The sequence below is a fragment of the Syngnathoides biaculeatus genome, chromosome 4 (genome assembly GCF_019802595.1).
Source record: "Syngnathoides biaculeatus isolate LvHL_M chromosome 4, ASM1980259v1, whole genome shotgun sequence".
In the NCBI taxonomy this organism is placed as follows: domain Eukaryota; kingdom Metazoa; phylum Chordata; class Actinopteri; order Syngnathiformes; family Syngnathidae; genus Syngnathoides; species Syngnathoides biaculeatus.
In genome coordinates, this window is record NC_084643.1 from 23,371,944 (window position 1) to 23,396,870 (window position 24,927).

General features: G+C 41.8%; 1 protein-coding gene across 2 annotated transcripts in view; it reads left to right on the forward strand.

The window, feature by feature from the left end:
- The first annotated feature begins 544 nt into the window (after nt 1-544).
- hk2 (hexokinase 2) overlaps nt 545-24,927 on the forward strand; it is a 62,914-nt gene continuing 38,531 nt past the window's right edge. The window contains exons 1-5 of one of the 2 annotated variants that reach the window (XM_061816869.1): nt 545-767; nt 6,100-6,262; nt 14,216-14,364; nt 15,427-15,546; nt 16,022-16,117. In XM_061816869.1, coding sequence (XP_061672853.1) covers nt 708-767; nt 6,100-6,262; nt 14,216-14,364; nt 15,427-15,546; nt 16,022-16,117 — 588 coding nt within the window. In that variant the 5' untranslated portion in view covers nt 545-707. The remainder of the gene's footprint in view (nt 768-6,099; nt 6,263-14,215; nt 14,365-15,426; nt 15,547-16,021; nt 16,118-24,927) is intronic. The other variant, XM_061816868.1, reaches the window with a different exon arrangement.

The following is a 24,927-nucleotide window of genomic DNA, read 5'->3' on the forward strand; positions in this document are numbered from 1 at the left end:
TTGTTAACCCGGGCCACGACCGATCCGGTATGGGATTCTTTAGATGAACGCTCATATTTGTTTGGCACAGTTTTTACGCCGGATGCCCTTCCTGACGCAACCCTCTGCATTTATCCGGGCTTGGGACCGGCCTACAGATTGCACTGGTTTGTGCCCCCATAGGGCTGCATTAAAACCCCGCCATAATCCAACCTATAAATTATGTCTTCTACACGTTTTAGGAGTACCAAGATGGCGGACAACTGGCTTCAACCAATCCACTTTTTTTTTTTTTTAGGCCAGTGGATGGGACACTGCATCATTGCATTCAGTGAGGACTTCAAGCATTCAGACATTTTTTTAACAAAAGCCTGTGGAAACTGTAACTGCTTATACTAATATATTTTTTTTAACGTGTAAATAGACTGGAAAGACATTTTTTCCAATCTACATAACGTTATTGCTTTTTGTAAATTGTAGTTAGTTTAAAAAAATGAGAAAAAAAGAGAAACGAAATCACGCTCTGCCTCCGTAGCCAATCAGCGATTGGATGTAACGTGACATCATGCGACAAACCCCGGAAGCAAATGTTTTTTTTTAAAGTTTGTAACGAAAAACGCAAGCAAAAGAAACTGGGCGGTGTTTGAATATACAACTTTATTTACTCACTTCAAAATTATTATCTTAGTTAATTATTCGACGGAAGACGGACTAAATTCTAAACAGCCATGTCTTCTAAGCTGCTCTCTAACTACTGCACCGAACTCAGTGATGACCAAGATCAGAAAGTGAGTAATGCTACTAGTAATTGTTGCAAAAATGAGAACAATTTTGAGAACAAGACTGAATGATGAGTAAGGGTTGTCACCGTGAAGACTGGTCAAACGGGTAACAAGACATACAAACTCGTTTTGTGCAGTACACGCAGATAGCGTCGTTGTCGCCTGTTGAGAGGAAAATTTCGAATCTGTGTGCCGCTCACTTGTGACGAATGTTAATGTTCTTATATCGGCGAAACTACAAGTTACCGAGGCTATGCGTTCGTGCGACTGATTTAAATATAAATATGGCTTGACTTTTGTTGACCTTATTAAAGTTTGTCGGACAAATGGCGATTGTTTAACGAACCCTTTGGGGTTTAATTTGTGTAAATTAGCTCAGTTCCAGACTTGGAGTTTTTTTTTTCTTTTTCCAAAAGTCCTTCAACATTATTGGAACGAAGGTAGTAGGACCCACCACAGAGTAGAAATAGCCTAGCAGGAAATCAGACATAGACACGCCATCATATTTACCAAAATAAATTGTGACTGCGCTGAGACGATTGTGACTTTTGTTTAGAGTTTCACCCTTCCCCTGTATTGAACAGTCATTTGCATGGTAAATACATTCATTGTGCAGTGGTTTAAAAAAAAACGTGTTTGGGAGTACTCTTTTCCTTTCAGGTTGTCCTTTTAGGGGTCGCCACATCGTGTCACCTTTTTACATGTAAGCCTATCTCCTGCATCTTCCTCTCTAACACCAACTGCCCTCATGTTTTGCCTCACAACATCAATCAACCTTCTCTTTGGTCTTCCTCTCGCTATTTTGCCTAGCAGCTCCAACCTCAGTACCCTTCTACCAATATAGTCTATCTCCCGGCCGGCTCTGGACATGTCCAAACCATTGAAGTCTGCTCTCTCAAACCTTGTCTCGAAAACATCCAACTTTGGCTATCCCTCTAATGGGCTGATTTCTAATCAACCTGCTCACCCCGAGAGAGAACCTCAACATCTTCATTTCTGTCACCTCCAGTTCTGCTTCCTGTTGTCTCTTCAGTGCCAACATCTCTAATCTGTACATGATGGCCGGCCTCACCGCTGTTTTATAAACTTTGCCTTTCATCCTAGGAGAGACTCTTCTGTCACATAACACACCAGACAGCTTCCGCCAGCTGTTCTAACCAGCTTGGACCCGTTTCCTCACTTCCTTACCACACTCACCATTGCTCTGGATTGTTGATCCCAAGTATTTGAAGTCGTCCACCCTGGCTGTCTCTTCTCCCTGGAGCCTCACTCTTCCCCCTCCACCCCTCTCATTCACGCACATATTTTGTTATACTTCAGCTAATCTTCATTCCTCTACTTTCCAATGCATGTCTCCATTTTTCTAATTGTTCCTTCGCCTGCTCCCTGCTTTCACTGCATATCACAATATCATCTGCGAACATCATGGTCCAAGGGGATTCCAGTCTAACCTCAACTGTCAGCCTATCCATTACGACTGCAAACAGGAAGGGGCTCAGAGCTGATCCCTGATGCAGTCCCACCTCCACCTTAAATTCTTCTGACACATCAACGGGACACCTCACCATTGTTCTGCTGCCATCATACATGACCTGTACTATTCTAACATATTTCTCTGCCACACCAGACCTACGCATACAGTACCACAGTTCCTCTCCTGGTACTCTGTCATAGGCTTTCTCTCGATCCACAAAGACACAATATAGCACCTTCTGACCTTCTTTGTACTTTTCCACTAGCATCCTCAAGGCAAATGATGCATCTGTGGTACTTTTCTAGGCATGAAACCATACTGCTGCAGGCATGAGGATTTCGGCAAGTATGGTAACCGATCTTTCGGTTCCATTGATTTTTTTTTGTCCTGGGAAACGGCGGGAAACAATTTTTCGGTTCCCATTGATAATGCTCATGGGAACCGGTTTTTACATGTACTTCAGAATAAAGCCTTAGCAGGCATGAGCATTTTGTCTTTTACGCTTAGCAACCGACATGTTTGACTAGCGTTTGAGTGACCCGGATATGAATAACTCAACCTTGCGCATGCGTAGCGCAGAAGTGGAAACCGGTGCTGTTTTTAAACCACACTGACAAAGCTGGGCGTTTTGATCATTAAAAATAAAGGGCTTCATGGAGGTTCGTTTTATACAGATTGTTGTATTTCGTTGAGAACTTGTTTTACATTCCACACATGGGCGAATTTTATTAAAAGTAAGCCCTGAGATCTGGGAAACAGACTTTCGGTTCTGTGTTTTCTCAGGCTGGGTAACGACACAGTAACGGAACGATCGTTTACGTGAAATGCTCATGCCTGTGCTGCTCACAGATACTTAATTCTTTCCTGAGTCTAGCCCCCACAACTCTTTCCCATAACTTCATTGTGTGGCTCATCAACTTTATTCCTCTGTAGTTCCCACAACTCTGCATATTGCCGTTGTTCTTAAAAATGGGAACTAGCACACTTTTCCCCCATTCTTCAGGCATCTTCTCACCCCCTAGTATTCTGTTGAATAAGTTGGTGAAAACTCCACAGCCACCTCTCGAAATTGCTTCCATACCTCCACAGGTATGCCATCAGGACCAACTGCCTTTCCATTTTTTATCATTTGTAGAGCCTTTCTAACATTCCCCTTAATAATCATTGCTACTTCCTGGTCCTTCACACATCCCTCTTCTACTCTTCCTTCTCTCTCATTTTCTTCATTCATCAACTTCTTAAGGTATTCTTTCCATCTATTTAGCACACTACTCGCACCAGTAAACACATTTCCATCTCTATCCTTAATTACCCTTACCTGTTGCACATTCTTCCCATCTCTATCCTTCCGTAGAGATCCTTTTCTCCTTTCATATCCAACCTGGTGTACATGTCGTCATGTGGCTCTTCTTTAGCCTTCACCAAGTCTACCTTTGCCCTACGTCGCATCTCAATGTATTCCTTTCACCTATCCTCAGTCCTCTGTGTCCCACTTCTTCTCTTTTCTTGTATGATGTCCTGTATTTTGGGGTTCCACCACCAAGTCTCCTTCTCCCCTTTCCTACCAGAAGACACACCAAGTACTCTCCTGCCTGTCTCTCTGATCACCTTGGCTGTAGCAGTCCAGTCTTCTGGGAACTCCTCCTGTCCATCAAGAGCCTGTGTCATCATCTCTTTCTGAAAGGGCGGGCAACATTCTTCCTTCCTCAGCTTCCAGCATATAGTTCTCTGCTCTACCTTCTTGTCTTCTTAATCTTCCTACCCACCACGAGAGTCATCCTACACACCACCACCCTATGCTGTCGAGCTACACTCTCCCCTACCACTACCTTACAGTCAGTAACCTCCTTCAGATTACTTTGTCTGCATGAAATATAATCCACCTGCATGCTTCTACCTCCGCTCCTCTAGGTCACCCTATGTTCCTGCCTCTTCTGGAAATAAGTGTTCACTACTGCCATTTCCCGCAAGTCCCCCACCACCTGACCCTCAAAGTTCTTTTCCTGGATGCCGTACTGACCCATCAATTTTTTGTCACCCCTGTTCCCTTTACCAACATGTCCATTACAATCTGCACCAATCACAACTCTCTCTTTGTCTGGGATACTCAGAACTACTTCATCTATTCTCTTCCAGAATTTCTCTTTCAACTCTACGTCACATCCTACCTGTGGGGCATCGCCGCTAATCACATTATATATAACACCCTAAATTTAAAATTTCAGCCTGATCACTCGATCTGATACTCTTTTTACCTCCAAGACATTCTCAGCCAGCTCTTCCTTTAAAAATAACCCCTACTCCATTTCTCTTCCCATTTCATCCATGGTAAAATACTTTAAACCCTGCTCCTAAAGTTCTCGCCTTACTCCCTTTCCAACTGCTCTCTTGGATCCGTACGGGTCAGGGAATTTCTGGAATATCATGGAAAGAAACGTTGCCTTTTCCAGGTCTTGGAAAGTCCGGTAAATAAAAAAATATTTGGCTTGGGTCAGGGAATGTCATGGAATTTTCAGTCACTGTGACTTGACTGGCGCGATCGCACTTGCAAATCTGCACAATACGGCACGAAAAATCACGCGCGTAAAATTTGTTCCGAGTAGAAATACATAGACATTCTCAGCGCACATGAAAACCAATCCAGCAGTGAACCACAGCCTGACTCTTTTTTTTTTTTTTTCCCCCCAACATGGAAGCACAGAGTCTCCTGATACTTTACCTGACTCCGCCCACCTTTGGCTCTTAAATGGGTACCCTCATAATTACAAACACAGTCCACCCACACAGTCTAGGCTGCGTAAAGCAAAGAGTAATACATGCTGCTTGCATTTATGCTCGATAATAATGATAAAAGTTAAAAAAAAGTGCTGTTTTAATGAATGTTGGGTTATGTGAATAATAGAAGAAAAACAGGATGACTTTCTCTTTTTTAAGTCAGAGGTCTGGTCTGAAGCCAAAGTAAAAGTACAGGATGAGATGGTGTATAATGTTAAAATTCCACCTTGGCACAGCCTGATCGAAGATGAAAGCACAGACAATACAGTGCATAGATAGCTAATTCTGTATTTTAAATATAGGCAACATAACAATAACCTTAGATGAAAATATATGTTCAACATGTAATTATAGTTTATATTTTTAGTAACCATAAATTTCACAGTCATTATGATGCGCCTAGTACATTGTTAAGCTTTGGCACTTATTATTAAAGTGAAAACACACAACCATATAGCTGAAATACAGCTGTCTACCACAGTCAATCCAATATTAGTCATGGAATTTTGCATTTAATATTTGGAAAGTCATGGAAAATTCATGGAATTTTGATTCTCTGGAAGTGTATGAGCCCTGTTCTTCTAATCACCATGTCAACCAACTCCTGATCTTTTCCTGTCATAGTCCCGACATTCAAAGTCCCTACACTCAGCTGTAGACTCTGTGCATTCCTCTTCTTCTGCCGACAAATCCGGTTTTCTCCACTTCTTTGAAAAATTATTTCTTTCTTCTTCGACGCACAGTAGCTGAATTTCAAATGATGCACTGCAAGTTAACGGTACCGTGGGCAGGCGTTGTTTACCTGGGCCACGAATGATCTGGTAGTTTAATTTAACAAGTTAAATTTATTTAAGATCACAAATACACTTGACAGTTTACCACCCCAAAAAAGTTTTTCCATTCTTATTTCAATCAATTATTTGCTTTTCTAATGTTGACATCACTAAGACATTGGACAAAATGCATACAGTAAATCACCATTTAAACTCTGTGTAATATAAATATACACTGGTGTTATCTAAACATGTTTTTGTTGTTATTTATTACAGTTGATCATAGGAAACGTGTCCCTTTTCTCTAACTTTTTAGGTGGATAAGTATTTGCACTATCTTCAACTGTCTGATGAAAATCTGATGGATATATCAATGAGATTTCGACGAGAAATGGACAAAGGCCTTTGCAGAGATACCAACCCCACAGCTGTTGTGAAGATGCTGCCAACTTATGTACGCTCAACTCCAGACGGGACAGGTAATCCTTTTATGCATATCAGGATTTTTGGGGTCAGACTAAGGAGTTTACAAAACCAATAACCAATCAATGATCTGATCACCAGATGGAGCAGTGTGTTTATTTAAATGACCTTGTACTTGTATACTTAATTTCTCAAAGAATTTTAGTTAGACTAAATAATATAGTTATATTTCGTTCATCTATTGATGCAAGTGAGGCATAGTGACAGACAGGAAAAAAATGAATGATGTTTTACATGAGGTACATAACATTTTTGTTTATTGGTATGCCATGAGACTTTTCAAATGTACAGTATGTGCCTTGGTTCCGTAAAGGTTGAAAATCACTGCTCTCGTAAGATCATGTATTCATATCAGTCAGTTCAAACCAAGATTACAACATGACATAAATAAAGGGTGTTAATTTACTGTAAATAAATGACCTTTTAGCAATTGAATTACTTCACACACCAAAATGTTACAGCATAATTCAACAAAATACCTGGATGTTTGCAAACATCTGTTACATTTTGTTGCCTGCTTGGTTGCTGTATCATGTTAAAAATATGTGAACATGCTTTATGCAACCCTGAAACGAACGTCCTCTCCCAAGCACCGATGCACACCATTTTTTTTCCATTTTGTTCTTATAAACTCCTTTATTGTTCTTGCCGTGGTAACAAGTACGTTTGAGTTGACAATATGAAACCCAGTGATCGTAAAAAGAACAATGGGATCAGGTGGTATCGGAATACAAGATTTTATATCAGTAGTCTTGACATACTGCAATCGTGAGACCAAGTTTGTCGTGTAGTTTGATCCATCCATTATATGCTGTCTGTCTTAAAAGTTTTTTCTGTCCCACACTGTCAAAATGTTTTTATTAAAATAACCAATGGGCAATGTGGCCACACATTATTAAAATCTCCTGGCCAAAGTGTGTAGTTAGCGACAAAATCAAGTCTGTTTATGTGCCTAAACCTTTATCCACAGTAGCAGTGAAGAGAATAAGTAATTGAACACCCTGTTATATTGTGAGTTCTCCCACTTAGAAATCATGGAGGTTTGTGAAATTTACATCGTAGGTGCATGTAAGAGCCTAAATATAATTTCTGTTCTTCAAATATTTTCAGTCAGAATAACTAGTAAAATAATTTCAGCTAAGTTTTAATTATGTGATATTGTGTATTGATAATTGTTTATTATGTATGCTCTGAATGATGAGTATATTGCATTCTGTGATATTTAAAATGAGGATTTGAGGTCTGCTACATAGTTGATACGTCTTGATGACGTAATGAATCGGAAGAAGAACGAAGGTTAGATGAAAAAAGACGGACAGTGGAAATATTGACGGTTGAGTGAAGTAGTTTTTTGACCATCATCGTGATTATTAGCATCGTTAACATCAATCATCGTCCGCAATCCTCATCATTTTCTTTGTATTTTTATTCATTGATTGGGATTTCCTGTGCCCATGTGATGTGGAAACAATTTTATTTACTTTATTTTTACAGTTTAAATTTGAGTAAACTGTTTGGTTTAACCAAAACAACTGCGTCATGGATTACTTTTGTTACCTCTTTTTTGGTGCAAGTAAAAAGGAATGATTCGTCAAGATGAGCCTGTTTAGGAAACTACATTTTTTGTCAAAAATGCACTCTTTTTGGATGGATATATAGATTTTGGAACTGAAAGCCACGTAGTTTGTGCTGGAAGAGAAAACACGTGCTCGGACATCAGAAGGGTTTCGAATTGTAAGTTGACTGCTTCGATATGAGCCGCAACTAAACTGCTGTTATTTGAATTGCAGTAGCCTGTTGTGGTAGAAGCTACGATAGAATTCACATTTGTGCTTTACCCTTTTGCTCAGTTTTTGGAAAAAAAAAAAAAAAAGAGTTCATAATAGATGAACAAAATGTTGGAAAACAGAAAGTGAAAATGACTGAGAAGGCTGTGGAATAGCGCATAGCGAGACAGTTGCATGCACGCAAGCAGAAAATATCCCAGATAACTGCAATGATAAGAAAAATCAATTATCTTATGGATGATTATTCAAATGTCAACACTGTTAAGGATAGAAAGCGTGTGGATTTCAACTGTATGCAGTAGGAGTTTGTGGATCTTAATTCTGGACTGCAGCAATTTCTGGATGAGGAGGAATTTTTGAATGACCAGCAAAACTGGTTTGAGCCTAAACTTAAATCAACAAATGATTTTTTCTGGAAATGTGAAAATGGATGAGAGGAATGTGAGATACAGATTACGCACGATGATAATAGGTCCAATGTTTCCAATTCTACTAAACGACCAAGTAAGAAAGGATCACATTGTGGAAGTCTGTTGTCTGCAGTTTCATCTCGCAGATAAAGGGCAGAAATGGAACATGCATCATTAAAAGCAAAGGCCGCAGCCTTAGAAGAGAAGTTGGCTATAGAAAAGGAAGAAATGGCTTTGAAAGCTCTAAGTGATGCATGCAATGCAGACTGCTCAAGCAGCAGCTGATGCGAGAATGGAAGTTTTACAAAATTATGAACACTCACAAGCAGAAATGAGTATATTTGACGAAGAAGAGCAGGTAGATGAACAAATTGATGACGCAGAAAATGCTGGCTCACACCCACACCACTGTTGCTCAATTTCATCCAACCAAACCACAACGATTGGCCAGTAATGATGAAGGGAAGTATTACACAACCAAGTATGGACTGTGAGAAAGAAGGAGTGCTTGAGAGTTTATGCAAGACCATCTCTCAACAAATTTGTGTGACTGAATATCTTGCAAAAAACACCAGGCACAATTACTCCCTGAACTCAAGATTGCAATATTTACAGGTGATCCTCTTGAATATAAATCCTTTATTAGATAAATGGAACATGGAGTAGAAGGCCAAAGTAGTGATAATCAGAAACGATTAAAGTTTCTTCTGCAAAACACAAGTGGACCACCACATGACTTTGTCAACAGTTGTTTGCATATGGAACCCTCAGTTGGTTATGTAAAAGCCAAGCAAATGCAGAAAGATTTTTTTGATGACTATAAGATAGCGGAAGCCCACATTCAGGAGGTCTTGGATTGGCCAATGATCAAACTAGAAGATGGCTATGTGTTACAGTCTTATTCGTTGTTCCTCACAGGATCCTTAAATGCAATGTCTGATATTAGCTATATGGAGGATTTGGACAATACAGCTAACATAAAGGCACTAGTAAATAAGATTCCATATAAGCTCAAAGAAACCTGGTGAAAATTTGCCTGTGATGTGCAAGAAAAAAAACAAACAAAGAGTAAAGTTCAAAGACTTTGTAGGTTTTATAAATAAGCAAGTGAGATACTGTATGCGCAGCACCCTATATGGAAACATAAAGGACACTACTGTACATGTGAGAATCACTTCAACATAAGTTAAAGTCACAACGTGCAGATAGTAACAAATCACAGAAGGTGTTTACAACAGCTGTAGCTTCTTCGAAAGCTAAAAGTGAAGGAAACGGAAAAAAGAGTAATCACTGTGCCTACTGCAAAAAAGCCTCCCAACTTGCAAAAAACTCAAAGACAAACCTCAAAAAGAAAAAAATAATTTTTGAGAATCAATGGTCTATATTTTGCTTGTCTAAAACATGGTTGTATGAGCAAAGACTGTAAAGAAAAGGAACAGTGTCAAGAATGTTCTCGCCTACATCCTGCTTTGTTACACATTAACTTTAAGAATGAAGAAGAGGTAAAGGAAAAGGGTGAACAGCAAACAGTGTCAAGTGCCATTGGCACCAGTAAAACAGGCTGCGCTTTTTCAATAATTCCAGTACGTGTCAAAGCTCAAAAGGGAACAAGTCTTGTGACTACATTTGAATTTTTGGACCCAGGTAGTACGGCTACTTTTGTTACTGAGTCACTGATGCATCATCTGGGCTTGAATGGACAGAACACAAGCATCTTAATACGAATGATGGGAAAGGAATCAGTAGTGGACACTTGTGTTGTGACTGAGCTGGAAATTAGTGGCCTTGCTGAAGATCAGTTTATCCAGTTACCTGAAGTGTTTTCACAAAGAAACATTCCTGTTACCAAAGACAATATTCCTTGTCAAAGGGATGTTGATTGTTGGCCTCACCTAAAGGAAGTGATGCTTCCCTCACTACAACCAGACATTGGACTACTTATTGGAGCAAACCCTCCCAAAACAATAGAACCACTACAAGTTATCAGTAGTGTGGATGATGGACCTTATGCAGTGAGGACGATACTCGGCTGGACAATAAATGGACCACTAAAAGGTGGAAATGACATGGAGGTAAACAAATTAGCAGAAGTCTCTGCAAACAAAAATCAGTGACAAAACGAGAAGAGCTCTGGCAAATGCAGTTTGAGCATGACTTTCCTGATGCTGGACAAAATGAGAAAAACGAGTGGTTGAAGGATGATCATCACTTCATCCAAATTGTTTCTCACTCCACCGAGCTTTCAGATGGTCATTACAGTGTTTGTTTACCTATGAAAAACAACTTAATTCATTTGCCAAACAACAGGTCAGTTGCTGCGCAACGAGCATTAAATTTTAAGAAAAGATTTGCAAGCGATGCTACGTTTCACACAGAATATGTTGCGTTCATGGACAGCATATTCAACAAAGGCTATGCAGTGAAGCTTAACACCAAATGTGAAGTAAGAGGACAGATGTAGTATTTACCACACCACAGAGTTAGACATCCTGTGAAGCAGAAGCTCTGAGTAGTCATTAATTGTGCTTCCAGCTTTCAAGGTGTGTCCCTGAACTAGCAACTCTTACAAGGGCCAGACCTGACAAGTTCCCTTGTGGGGGTTCTTATGAGATTCAGGCAGGAGGACGTAGCTGTAATTGCTGACATTGAAGCAATATTTTATCAGGTCCAAGTCACCAAGGAAAATACAGATCATCTTAGATTTCTCTGGTGGCTAGAAGGAAACTACAAACAGGAGCTAATTGAATATAAGATGTTGGTACACATTTTTGGGGCAACATCATCCCCAAGCGTTGCAAATTTTGCGCTGCAGAAATATGCACTGGATTTTGAAAAGGAATTTGGTCAAGAAGCTGCCAAGACAGTCACAAAATGTTTTACGTTGACGACTGCCTCAAGTCAGTACACAATGAAGAAACGACAGTTAGTCTTTGTGCAGACTTAAAAGGGATGTTGGTCAAGAATGGATTTAGTCTAGCAAAATGGTCAAGCAACAGTAGAATGGTGTTAAATTGGCTTGCAGAAGTGGAAAGAGCAGATGGATTTCAAGATGTAGACTTCAGTAAAGACAGTTTAACCTATTGAGAGAGCTCTTGGGATCCAATGGTCAGATCAGTTCAGATTCAAAATCAACTTCAAAATGCGACCATACACTAGGAGGGGGCTGCTGTCCCTTGTCAGTTCCATTGATGACCCCCTGGGCTTCCTCTCTCCAGTAATATTGCCTGGTAAAAGAATTCTTCAGAACTTATGTCGATTAAGGCTTGGATGGGATGAAGACTTGCCAGAGCCTCTCATCAAAGATTGGGAAAAATGGATCTCAGGTCTGCAAGAACTTGAGAAATTTGGAATCAATAGATTCATCAAGATAAATCAGTTTGACTCAGTAGTTTTTGCACCATTGCATCATTTTTCTGACGCAAGCAAAGACACGTATGGAACAGCTCGCTATTTACTGTTTTGTAATGCACAACGTGAAACTCAAGCTACTCTGGTGATGGCAAAAGCAAGAATTGCACCATTGAAGGTTCGAACAATACCACAAATGGAGTTAACGGCAGCTACAGTCACTGGTACAATGGATAAGCTTTTGAAAAACAAGCTAGAGTTGGAACTTCATGATCCTTTTTTTGGACAAATAGCACTGGTGTGCTTAAGTGCTTAAACAGCAAAAGCGCAAGATTCAAAACTTTTGTGGCCAACAGAATTGCAACAATTTTGGAGCACTCTGAAGCGTCACATTGGAGGCCTAAAAAAACTGCTGAATTGTGTGAAAACAGAGAAGGAACCAAATGCAGCATATACTGAACACAGACAGCTTCTAAAGGAGCACACTTGTGAGGATTTGCAGGAAGCTGAAATAGAGATGGTAAAGTACTACCAAAAGCAATGTTTTCCAGAGGATATTTCAGCAATTGAGAAGAATGAGAGAGTGATGAAAGGAAGTTCGCTGTACAAGTTCAGTCCAGTAGTGTAAAATGGAGTCATGACAGTAGGTGGAAGGCTAAACAGAAGCTGTAATGCCCTTAGATTCGAAGCAACAAGCCATTTTGCCGAAGAGTTCCCACATTGCGGAACTTGTATTGAGACGTGTCCCTGAAACTGTAGCTCATGCTGGATGGAATCATTTGTTGGCTAAACTACGTGAGAAATTCTGGATACCTGGGGCCAATGGGGCCATCAGATTTGTGATTTTTACATGCCTTGCAATACGAGCTGTGCACTTAGAGGTTGCATCTTCACTCGACACTGATGCTTGCTTGAATGCAGTCGGGAGATTTATCGCCAGAAGAGGACAAGTCAAAGAAATGTATTTGGATAATGGAACTAACTTCAAGTCGGGTGACAATGAATTGAAGAAAGCAATCAAAGAATGGAACATCAGCAAGCTCAAAAAGGTTTTGCAAAAAAGGGACATTCAGTGGAATTTCAATCCTCCCGCAGGTTCACACCATGGAGGAAGTTGGGAGGAACTTATCCGTTCAATTAGGAACATTCTAAATATAACAGTGAGAGAACAGTTGTTGGAAGAGGAAGGTCTTCACACCCTGTTCTGTGAGGCTGAAGCTATAATTAATAGCAGACCCATCAAATGGGTGTCTTCCGATCTCAACGACTTGGAGGCCTTGACACCTAATCATTTGCTGTTGCTCAAAGTCAAGCCAGACCGTCATATTTAGCTTCTTCCATTTTTTTTTTATGATTCGTCCTATAGTGGACCTTTTTTCACCAAGCTGCTTGGCAATTTCTCCGTAGCCTTTTTGAGCCATGTGGAGTTGTACAATTTTGTCTCTGGTGTCTTTGGACAGCTCTTTGGTCGTGACCATGTTACAATTTTGAGTCTTACTGATTGTATAGGGTGGACCGGTGTCTTTATGCAGCTAAAGACCTTACACAGCTGCATCTGATTCAGGATAATACATGGAGTAAAGGTGGACTAAAAGGTCTTTGAAGGTCACAATTCATCCTGATAGGTTTTCAAATCCTTTTTGAAGCTTTATCACACAAATAAATCATTAAATAATCATACATTGCAATTTCTGGAGTTTTCTTTTCAAATTATCTCTCTCACAGTGGACATGCACCTACGATGATAATTTCAGACCCCTCCTTGATTTTTAAGTGGGAGAACCTTCAATATAGCAGGGTGTTCAAATACTTATTTTCTTCACTGTACGTCAGTCCTAGTCTCTGGGAAGCCAATAAGCTTTACGGTGTGGGCCCAATTAAACCTACCTGGTCATCAATCAGGAGTAGGGCTGAACGACATGATAAAACACTCTTAATTGAGTTTTTTTTCTCTTTGAAACAAATATTTTGATTTAGGGAGAGAGAGAGACGCTGTGGCGACCCCTAATGGAAAACAACAGTTGCACTGTACGCAGTTTTAATTCTTTTTTTTTAATATATATTTTGTTGTCATTTTTATTATCCCATTTCAAATGTTTTATCTCTGTTTTCAAATGCTTTTAGTCACGTAAAGCACATTGAGTTACCCTGTGTATAAAATGCGTGATACAAATAAATTTGGCTTGCTTTGCTTCAGTAACAAAGAAAATGCTTTCAATATCTCAACATTATTGAAAGTAAATAAAATATGCAATAAAGATTTTATCAAAATAAATGAGGTACATGACTTACCTTAGCGGATCACATAAAATCATGTGTTTAGCCAGTTTTAGCTCCCAGCACTTTAGTTTGACATCTCTGACATAGTGTAATGGTAAAATTTTTTGTTTGCGTTTGTCTTTAGAACAAGGAGAATTTCTGGCACTTGACCTTGGGGGATCCACCTTTCGAGTGCTTCTAGTTACAGTTATGGCTAATGGCGAGCAAAAGGTGGACATGGAAAATCAGATTTACACTATTCCTGAACATCTCATGAGAGGCTGCGGATCTGAGGTTAGACTCACTCCACAATACACAACTAACCTTTTGATGTCCATCAAAATAATTTAGCACTAAGACTTCTAGCAGTGGGGCGGCACGATAGACAACTTGTAAGAACAATTGCTTCACAGTTCAGAGGATCTGACTTCAAATACGGCCTCATCTGTGTGAAGGTTGCATGTTCTCCCCATGCCTGCAAAATTTTTCAAAGTATCGCGGTGCGCATAGACTGTACATAAATAACAGTTTACATTCACACCTAATTTAGAGTCTTCAGTTTTCTGGGATCTGTTGGTCATTTGATGGTGGCATTTATCATTCATTAACCTATCTTTCATGTTTTTGAGATGTGGGAAGAAACACATATAGACCCACACGGGCAGGAGGAGAAAATGCAAACTCCAAACAGGAAAGGCGGGATCTTAACCCAGGTCCTCAGTACTGTGAGACAGATGTGCTAACCAGTCGTCTGCCGTGCCACTGCCTTCTGTACAGTTGTTTTTTTGTTTTTGTTTTTTTTTTGGGGGGGGGGGTTGTAGGGGGTAGGAACACAGGGGGAACTCAAGCGATCATGTGAGCTCGGGGAGTTCCTGCAAAGTTTCCTGTGGAGAAGTCCCATATTTCTCCCTTTTTAAATTCTACCATGTGATCCCCTGTTTTCCTTTAATTCTCCATTTTGGAGAACTGGGTGAGTTTTATGTCTATTCAGAATTCTGGTTTAAACTTATATTTTCTTGAACCTTGTTTCTCTGATTTTCCTCCTGGCAGCTCACCTCAGTCGCTCCAGAAATTCTTTAATTTGCTTTTGAAGTGGCTGTCTGTTACATTTTCTTTAACCATAAAAACTGGTCTTTCCTACTTTTAATGCTGAAACCTTTGTGTTTATGACACCTGTGTTGTCAATTGCACTTGTTCATTTATTTCTACGCCTGTCCTTCAAAACTCTTATGTCCTTTGCAGTGCTTTGAAGTGAGTTTGAGAAACGGGAGGAGGGCCTATCTTCATTTTTACATGAATTTCACAGGAATACAAAAATACACAATGACTAATTCTACCTGTCATTTTAACTTTCAGTTATTTGACCATATTGCTGAATGCCTGGCTAATTTCCTGGAGAAGTTAGGAATAAAAGACAAAAAGCTTCCACTGGGCTTTACCTTCTCTTTTCCTTGTCAACAGAGCAAGTTGGACGAGGTGAGAAATGATGGCTAAATTTATTATTGGAAACAATGGGCCTTACTCCTCTCATTGTTTTGCCATGGACCAATATCACTTCGTCATACCACCGCAGTTGCTGTTAGAGCCACGACCATGAATTTCTCTTTGCAAATATCATAGTTTGTTGTTTTTTGGAATAATGTTATTGTATACCAATAATTGGTGATGCACTGTATGTGATTGTGGTACGCTCGCCCGACTTTGGTTCAAGTAGTGTGGGTTCATTTTTCACTCAGTGATGCTGCGAATGTTAAATAGTTGTCCATGTCTAAATGTGCCCTGTGACTTACTGGTGACCAGTTCGGGGTGTAGTCTGCCTTTCAGCTGGGATTGGCTCCAGCCCCCCGCAACACTGAATGTATGTGATTGTGGTTAGTTATTCAGTGTAAATCTGGCAGTGTTACACTTCCATGCTGTCTAACACATGTGACTTCATTTTATCCTTATTCAGAGTGTATTGATTTCTTGGACCAAGGCCTTCAGGGCAAATGGAGTCGAAGGAAAAGATGTTGTCAACCTACTGCAGAGATCTGTGAATAAACGAGGTGTAAGTATCCAGCAGATCTTCCAAATTCGATCATCATGAATAAATTAGGATAGTGACATTCCTTTTATATTTTTTTAATTTGCAGAAAAAGGACAAGTTTATTGGAGCATCTATCCATTTTATGGATTTATTAAAGTGTTTAATATTTCAAAGTGCACCCAAAATAGTATCTTAAAATGTAAGTTAAAACAATTTAATACCTCTAACCTGCTGTGTCCAGAAAACATCCAAGCCTTGGGTATTTTTAAAGCATAAACTGTTTGAGAATTGTCAAACAGATGAAGGCAAAATGTGATGTCAGATTATTATAATTAGTTGACCACTGATAATAAACAGTGACACGTGGAATGCCACACACATGCACACAGAAAAAAAAAATACAGTTCATCCCCAAATTGGAGTTGTCTCTATTGCCACTTTTGTGGTTATCCCCATTTCTGTTTAAAAAAATCATGAAAAAAAAAAAGTGAAACTGATTACTATTAGGCAGGACGGTGGCACAGCTTTAAAGTGTTAGCTTCACAATTCTGAGGATTCGGGTTCAATCCCGGTCCCGCCTGAGTTGAGTTTGTATTTTTCCCTGTGCCTGCGTGGGTTTTCTCTGGGCACTTCAGATTCCTCCCACATCCCAAAAACATGCATTAATTGGACACTCGAAAATTACCCCTAGGTGTGATTGTGAGTCCGACTGTTGTCTGTCTCCATGTGCCCTACGATTGGCTGGCAACCACTTCTGGGTGTACCATGCCTTCTGCCCATTGACTGCTGGGATAGGCTCCAGCAGTCCCGCGACATTTGTGAGGATAAGCGGCTTGGATATTGGATGGATAATTACCATTATGTTACATCAGTCTAATGTAATAATTTACGTTTGTCAACTTTATTATGAAGTTATATGCATGGACATACACTTTCCTCAAAGTATTTTCACAGTGACGCCCATTGCTTTTCTTGGTGTCATTCACAAATATTTTGATTCCTATATGAGACAAGACAGCAACAGTCCAACTTTTATTCTCTAGGTATTTACAGTTGCGTCTGATACACGACTAAGAGTATACTATACAATAATCCCTCATTTTTTGCAGTTAATTGGGACCAGAACCACCCGCGAAAAGTGAAAAATTGAGAAATAGCGGGATTAATGCCAGAACGTTTAAACTATGTAAACACTATTTGTACTTTGCATATTTGAGACAAAAAGAGTTATTTGGTTAAATATTTAATTAAACCTTATAAATATATAAAGTATTCTAAATTTATAATATAAATACAGTGGTACCTCGGTTGTCGAACGTTTGTTTCCATACAAATCGGTTTTTGTACGAAAATTTCGAGTTTTTTTTTTGCTTTGATTTTTGAACGAAAATCGGTATTCGAACGTACCGACCAGCTGACCCCCAATGATTTGTTATTGTGTTTTCGAACCCACCCCTGAAAAAATCTGAAACGACGTAACGCGCGCTACACAAAGAGTTGACCCACACACTCCTCTGCATGCCGATGTGTCCCGATAGTGACTTTTTTTCTTTCAATTGAGCAATATTAACCCCGATCATGGCTGCAAAGAGGCCAAGTGGAACTACTGGTGCTGAAAAAAGGAAACTGGTGCGTAAAACTGTCTACTTCAAAAAAGATTTGATAGCCGAATACAAATCTGGTGTGCGTGTTTCTGAGCTATCAAAGTAGTATGGCATGGCGAAATCGACGAGCAGCACCATTCTCAAACACAAGGATGCCCTCAAAGAAAGTGATGTTAAAGGAGCAACCAAGCAGAGGCCTCAATCTTGGAGGAAGTTGAAAAGTTTTCTTATTTTCGTAAATGAGCAGCAGTTAGCTGATGAGGCTGAAGGGAGGAAGGATGTCTCAAGTGCAGATATAAAAGCTTTCTGCGCTAAATGGAACGACATAATTTTGTAGAACTCCATCACCCTAACAAAGCAGAATGTTGCAGAGAACTGCAAAATTTCAATGACGTTGTTATGGGCCACTTCAGGAAAGTGCTCAAAATATGGTAGAAACAGTCTACAAAAAAAGGGACGAGTCGTCCCCACTGAAGACATTTGAAACTGTTGTTTTGCATTGTTTCTTTCTTTTGTTCCATTAACGCTACCTCCAGTTGAGAGTTAAATTTTTTTTGTACGTTACGTACTTTCTGTGCAAATTTAAAAAAAAAAAAAAAAATGTCTGTTATTTTCCCCCCTCATTATTGCTTGTTTAAAGTTATTCTTCACTTTTGTTAGTAAAAAAAGGTTTACAGGGCTGGGGGCTGAGTCGCTACAGATACGGCAATGCACTCCCAGTCTAGCATACTCTATTACTAAAGCATACATTTTAAGCAAAAAATAAATATATTTCTTAAATTATTTATTTATATAAAGTATTTATACTATACATGTATTTCTACTATGCAGTTTATTATCAGGAAAAGATAAAAAAAAAAAAAGCTTTAAAAAAAAATTTTTTTTAGGCTTGGAACGCTTTATTTCATTTTCCATTCATTTCTAATGGGAAAACACGCTTCAGTTTCCGAATGTTTCGGTTTTCAACCGGCCTTCTGAAATGGATTGTGTTCGAGAACCGAGGCACCACTGTATAAAATTATAAAACACTGTATTGGTTTACTGTATAATTACTATTCATCACTCTGAGACTCTTTAGCTTTGAGATAGGGAGTTGTTTTGTGTCCGTGTGTGTAGTTGTGTCTGTTTGTTGGTACCAGAATGTTTAAAATGTGTAAACAGTACAGTATTTATACTTGGTTTACTTGAGCCAAAAATTGTATCAGTACAAGTGTCCAGTTAAACAATAAAGCAACAACATTTTATTGCAGTCTGTAATTAACATTCTTCACTCAGACAGTATTCTGCCGGAAGTGCTGGAGGTGTAGATAGCTGATTTTTTTTACCTTTAAGATTAGGAGTGGTTTGAAATTGTTCATTTATTATTATTTATTGTATTTAAATTATAAAACACCATCTTATATTACTGTATAATAAGTTACTTCTGCTGGAGCCACAGTGTGGGTACCAGAATGTTTAATCAACAGTACAGCATTTATACTTTGCATACTTGAGACAAAAATTACAACAGTACAAATGTCTAGTTAAACACTGATAAAATAATTTAAGTTTATTTATTGCAGTACAAAAAGTCACAAACAAAGCAAGCGTAGGATGTCTTTCTGTGTAGCACTTAATGTCTGCAACACAAAGACGTGACGTCACTCCCGGCGAACAACTTTTACATCACTCCCGTGTTGCTGGTGTGGCACCCACTCCTTGACAAGAGAGAACGTGGGCTGTGTGTTTTTCACCATCTCCAGTCCATTCTGGTCACATCTCCATGAATACTCTTATTTTTATTTTTTACCTTTAGGGCAGTCCGCAATGTAACAAACAGCAAACGTGATGAATAAAGCAACCATGAGTAGATGAGCAAAGCAACCGTAAGCAAACAAAACAAGCCCGCGTCAATGTATGCATATTAAGCATACCAAAAGAGCATTAAAAGCAAAACAAGTGAGCAAATATGAAATAACTTCATGTAGATTAATCCATTTAAATCCAACACCCTTTTAAAAGGACATTGTAGCGCCGAAGAAAAGGAGTCAGAGGCGGAGTGTTGAACACAGGAGCAAACCTCGTTTTAATGCAGACATCAACAGAGTGAACCCATTATGGCGGGAACTCTCTACCCACTCTAACACCGGAAGTGTAACCACCAATAACGTCCGTGCAGAACCTCGTAACCTAACTCGAGGGCCCTTCGGCGAATTATGTAAACCACCACACAAGCCCCTCCCAGAATTCACCTACATTCAAAATCCCTGAGCCGTGGAGGGACGATGGCCCGACCCCGGCGGGTGTGCACTGCAGGGGCCAAGGGGGGGCCGCATAGTCCATTGAGTCAAGGGGCCAAGGCCTTGACGGGGCCGAGGGCACCCCGGCAGGGGCAGGGAGGCGGGGAAAAGCGGGCCGCCCCCGGAGCGGGGGGAGGGCCATCCCCAAAGGACGAGGACATCAGTCCTTCCTTGGGGGTGCACCTGAGGCAGAGCATGACCCACGGAAGCTTATCCAAGCAGTTGCCGTCCGTCAAGCTGGTGTGCAGGGCTGCTTTCATGGAGCAGTGGAACCGCTCTTAGAGACCATTCGCCTGGGAATGATAGGCAGTATTGCGGTGAAACTTGACCCCCATACTCTACCTAACCAGATGCACAGTGCCGACGACTACCCTGAAGAGGCATCCCGCAGCCACATTGGATTTGCCGGCGATGTATTGGATGTCCATAGCGTACTCCAAAATGAAGGACAGTTGGTGTTGCTGGCGGGCGGACCACTCCTCGGCCACTTTGGACATGGCGAAAGTGAGGGGTTTGTGGTCCACATGTGCCGTGAACTCGCAGCCTTCCTGTAGGGAACGGAAGTGGCGGATCGCCAGCCAGAGGCCGAGGAGCTCCCTATTGAATGTGCTGTATTTGCGTTCCCTGTTGACCAGCCGAAGGCTGAAAAAGGCAAGCCCTTGCCAGGCACTGCCGACTCACTGTTCGAATACGGCCCCAGCGGCATAGTTCAACACGTCTGTGGTGAGAGCAACAGGGGCCCCGGAGGACGGGTGGGCCAGCATAGCGGCCCGACTCAGCGCGGCCTTCGTGCCCCCGAAAACTTCCACCCTCTCGGCCGTCCATTCAATGTCCTAGTTGGGGGCCTTCCTCTTAAGATCCTTATACAGTGGGCGCATGGTGTGGGCCGCCCGGCGGATGAACCGGTAATAGAAAGTCACCTTCCCCAGAAACCCCCGGAGCCTCCAAGCCAAGCGAGGTTGGGGAAAAGCGGAGATGGCCTCCACCTTTGACAGAAGGGGGGCGGCGCCCTTTTTGTCGATGAGGTACCCAAGGAACTGGATGGAGGGCACCCCGAAAATACACTTCGCTGGGTTGATGATCAGGCCATGCCGCTCGAGTCTCGCAAAAACGTCCCAGAGGTGCTTCAGATGTACTTCCTCCGAGGACCTGGCAATGAGGATGTCGTCCAAATAGACGAACACAAAGGGAAAGTCTCTGATCACCAAAACCATTAACCGTTTAGAAGATTGGGCCACGCTTTTGAGTCCAAACGTCATTCTCAGAAACTCGAACAGGCCAAATGGTGTGACTACAGCCGTCTTGGCAACCTCTGAGGTGTGCACAGGGACCTGGTGATAACCGCGCACCAGGTCGACCTTGCAGAACAGCATTTTGCCCGCCAGGTGAGCCGAGAAATCCTGGATGTGGGGGACAGGGTAGCGGTCGGGTGTAGTGATGTAGTTAAGGTGGAGGTAGTCACCACACGGTCGCCACCTGCCCTCTGGTCTAGGGACGATGTGTAGCGGCGAGGCCCAAGGGCTATCCCAGCGGCGGACGATGCCCAAGCACTCCATGTTGGCAAACTCGGACTTAGCAACTGCTAGCTTCTCGGAGTGGAGCTGTCGGGCTCTAGCGTGAATCGGGGGGCCCTTGGTCTCGATGTGGTGCTCGACCCCATGTTTAGTAGCAGCAGAGGAGAAAGTAGGCCATGTCAAGCCAGGGAGCTCACCAAGGAGGACCTGATACTTGGTACCATCTGAGAGTGAACTGGACAGACCGCCATAAGTCTCCTCGTTGTGGACACAGGCAACCGAGGAGAAAGTCAGTGCATCCACCAGACGGCCCTTCTTCACGTCCACCATCAGCCCCTGGTCGCAAAAAAAAAAAAAAAAAAAATCCCGAGGAGACAGAACAACACATCGGCAGTGACAAAGTCCCATGTAAAGTGCCGACCCCCGAAACACAAGTCCACAGTCTTTATGCCATACGTGCGGATAGGGGAGCCATTCGTGGACAGTTGGGGTGGTCCCTGAGTCCCGCTAGCGGCGTCATCAGCTGTGGCGGTCAGGACGCTCCTCTGGGCGCTGGTGTCGCAAAGGAATTTGCACCCAGAAAGGGTGTCCAAGACGAAGACCAGCCGGTTCTTCCCGCCCACGCTCACGGCCGCTACGGAGCCCGGGCTTTGGCGTTTACCTGCCAAGTCATAGTTGCAAAGGGCGCAGTACCTCCTCGCTTTTGCGCAAAAAACGGGCGTGGAAGTAGCACAAGCCTGTGTCAGCGCGGCCGTCAGTGGCGATGGGGCCCCTGCTGGATGGCACCCCCACGCCTGGCGGCGAGTAACTGCGCGCCGGGGCCAGGGGAGAAGCACTGGGTGGCCAGGAAGAAATGGTCGGCCTCCTCAGCCAGGGCACGGGGCTCAGTGATAGAAGAGTTAGCGAGCGCTGTCTGAACATGCGGAAGTATGTGTTTGAGAAACAGTTCCATGAAAAGGATGTTAGGCTCCCCTGCGCCCAGCAGGTTTAGCATCATTTCCATGTTCGGAAGGTTTGCTGTCCCCCAGTCTATTAATAGCCAAAAAACGTGGGTCTCGCTCTGGCTGTGAAAGCTCGAAAACCTTAAGGAGTTGAGCCTCGAGCCCAGCATATTTATCTCGGGCCGGGGGAGATGTGATGAAACTCACTGATCTAGCCGCCTTTGAGCTCCCGAGGGCTGGGACAACATGGTAATAGTGCGCGGTATCATCCGAGATCCCGTGGAGGGCGAATCGAGCCTCCGCCTGCGCGAACCACACTGCCGCGGGCGTCTCTCAAAACTCCGGCAATTTGAGGATGGCAGTTGCCGTGTTCAGTCTCAGAAACGCCAGGACTGATGTCGGGGTCACCAGTGTAGCGCTGAAGAAAAGGAGTCGGAGGCGGAGTGTTGAACACAAAGCAAACCTCGTTTTAATGCAGACATCAACAGAGTGAACCACTTACGGTGGGAACTCTCTACCCACACTAACACCGGAAGTGTAACCACCAATAACGTCCATGCGGAACTTCGTAACCTAAGTCGAAGTCCCGTAGGTGAATTATGTAAACCGCCACAAAATAACCCAATTAACACAAATGCTAAACTTGACAGCTTGAGGTTCATCATCACACATTTTGCTTAATTATTGAAAGTTATTGAAACGTTTTTATGGATGTTTACCACATCATTCTCTATGCAATGTGCCGCTGATTCGTTCATGCCATAATGGCGCCACAAAAGCATAACTTCTGCTGTCTTTGATCATACCCAAAAGTTTTACCTTTTCGTCGAGCCATCAACTTCCTCTTCCTCAGTCACCGGGCTGTTTTTCTGGAACCTGCGAAAGCGAACGCAGTTCCCCCCTCTTCCTCAGTCACTAGGGCATTTTTCTGCAATCCGCTGTCCGCAAAGCAAACGCAGCTGCCTTTTTGAACCAGCTTCTTATTTTGCATCTTCCTCTTCAGCTTGGGTGCTTCAGGGGCATCTTTAAGATCAAGCATAGCGCTTTGGAGGCATTTTGAACTAGAGAGGTTGTCGCGTACACACTTTTAACAGTGTAGAAAATGGCAGAGAAGGCTTGAGGAGGGAGGTAGAGAGTTGCTGGGTTTTTTTTTTTTCTTAAAGTAATATAGTACATCCTCCTGTAAGACTTTTTTGGCTTTTTTGGGGAGGGGGGTGAACCCGCGGTGCACTGAAGTTGCAATAGGTGGAGAGGGATTACTGTACTTTCTAGGCATAAAGCCATACTGTTGCTCGCAAATACTACTTCTGTCCCGAGTCTTGCCTCCACTACTCTTTCCTATTACTTAATTGTCTGGCTCATCAATTTTATTCTTCTATAGTTCCCACACCTCTGCAAGTTGGTCAAAAACTCCACAGCCATCTCTTCAAATGGCTTCCATACCTGTACAGGTATGTCATCAGGACCTATTGGCTTTCCATTTTTCATCTTTTCGAGTACCTTTCTAACCTCCCCCTCACTAATCATTCCCACTACCTGGTCCAGCACACATGCCTCTTCTGCTCTTCATCCTCTCCTTTTCTTCATTCAGCATCCACTCATCTGCTAGTATTCTGTTGAACAAGTTGGTCAAAAACTCCACAGTCACCTGTCCAAATTATTTCCATACCTCCACAGGTATGTCATCAGAACCAACTGCCTTTCCATTTTTCATCCTCCTTAGTGCCTTTCTAACTTCTCCCTTGCTAATCATTGCCACTTCCTGGTCCACCACACATGCCTCTTCTGCTCTTCAATCTCTCCTTCTCTTCAGTCATCAACGCCTCAAAGTATTCTTTCCATCTATTTAGTACACTGCTGGCACCAATCAACACATTTCCATCTCTTCCCCCAATAACCCACAAAAGGCAGTTTTCAAATGACAATTTCAAACTCAGAAATGATAATTTCAACTGATATTAGTAGAACATGATATAAAATGGTATTTAAAGTTTTGCCACTAAGTTTATGAAGACTGTAGCTGTCCACAAACTGGGTATGCTGAGATAGTCAATGATCTTTTGAAAAATTTCACCATGAATATCTCAAATGCCAAGAATGGTGTCGCTCCTGTTAAAACTAAGACCATCTTGAGGTGACCTAGAACACCATGGAGGAGCACAATGTTGGTCAAGAGCTCTAAATCAAAATATAGGAAAGCAGAACGTTAATGAAGAAAAACTAAACTCCAAAATGACTATGAACTCTATAGACCAGGGGTCAGGAACCTTTTAGGGTGAGAGCCATAAACGGCAATTATTTAAAACTGTAATTCTAAAAGAGGTTTCAGGTTTCATTTTTTTCATTTCTTTCCACTTATGTGTGCTCGCCAATAATGCTTGGCGACAGTGGCATGTCTTTATGTACAAAAATTTCCAGTCGCGGGCGGCGCATAATCACGCTGTCATTAACTAGATTGATAGGCTGCGTAACTCAGAACTAGTTACAACAAAT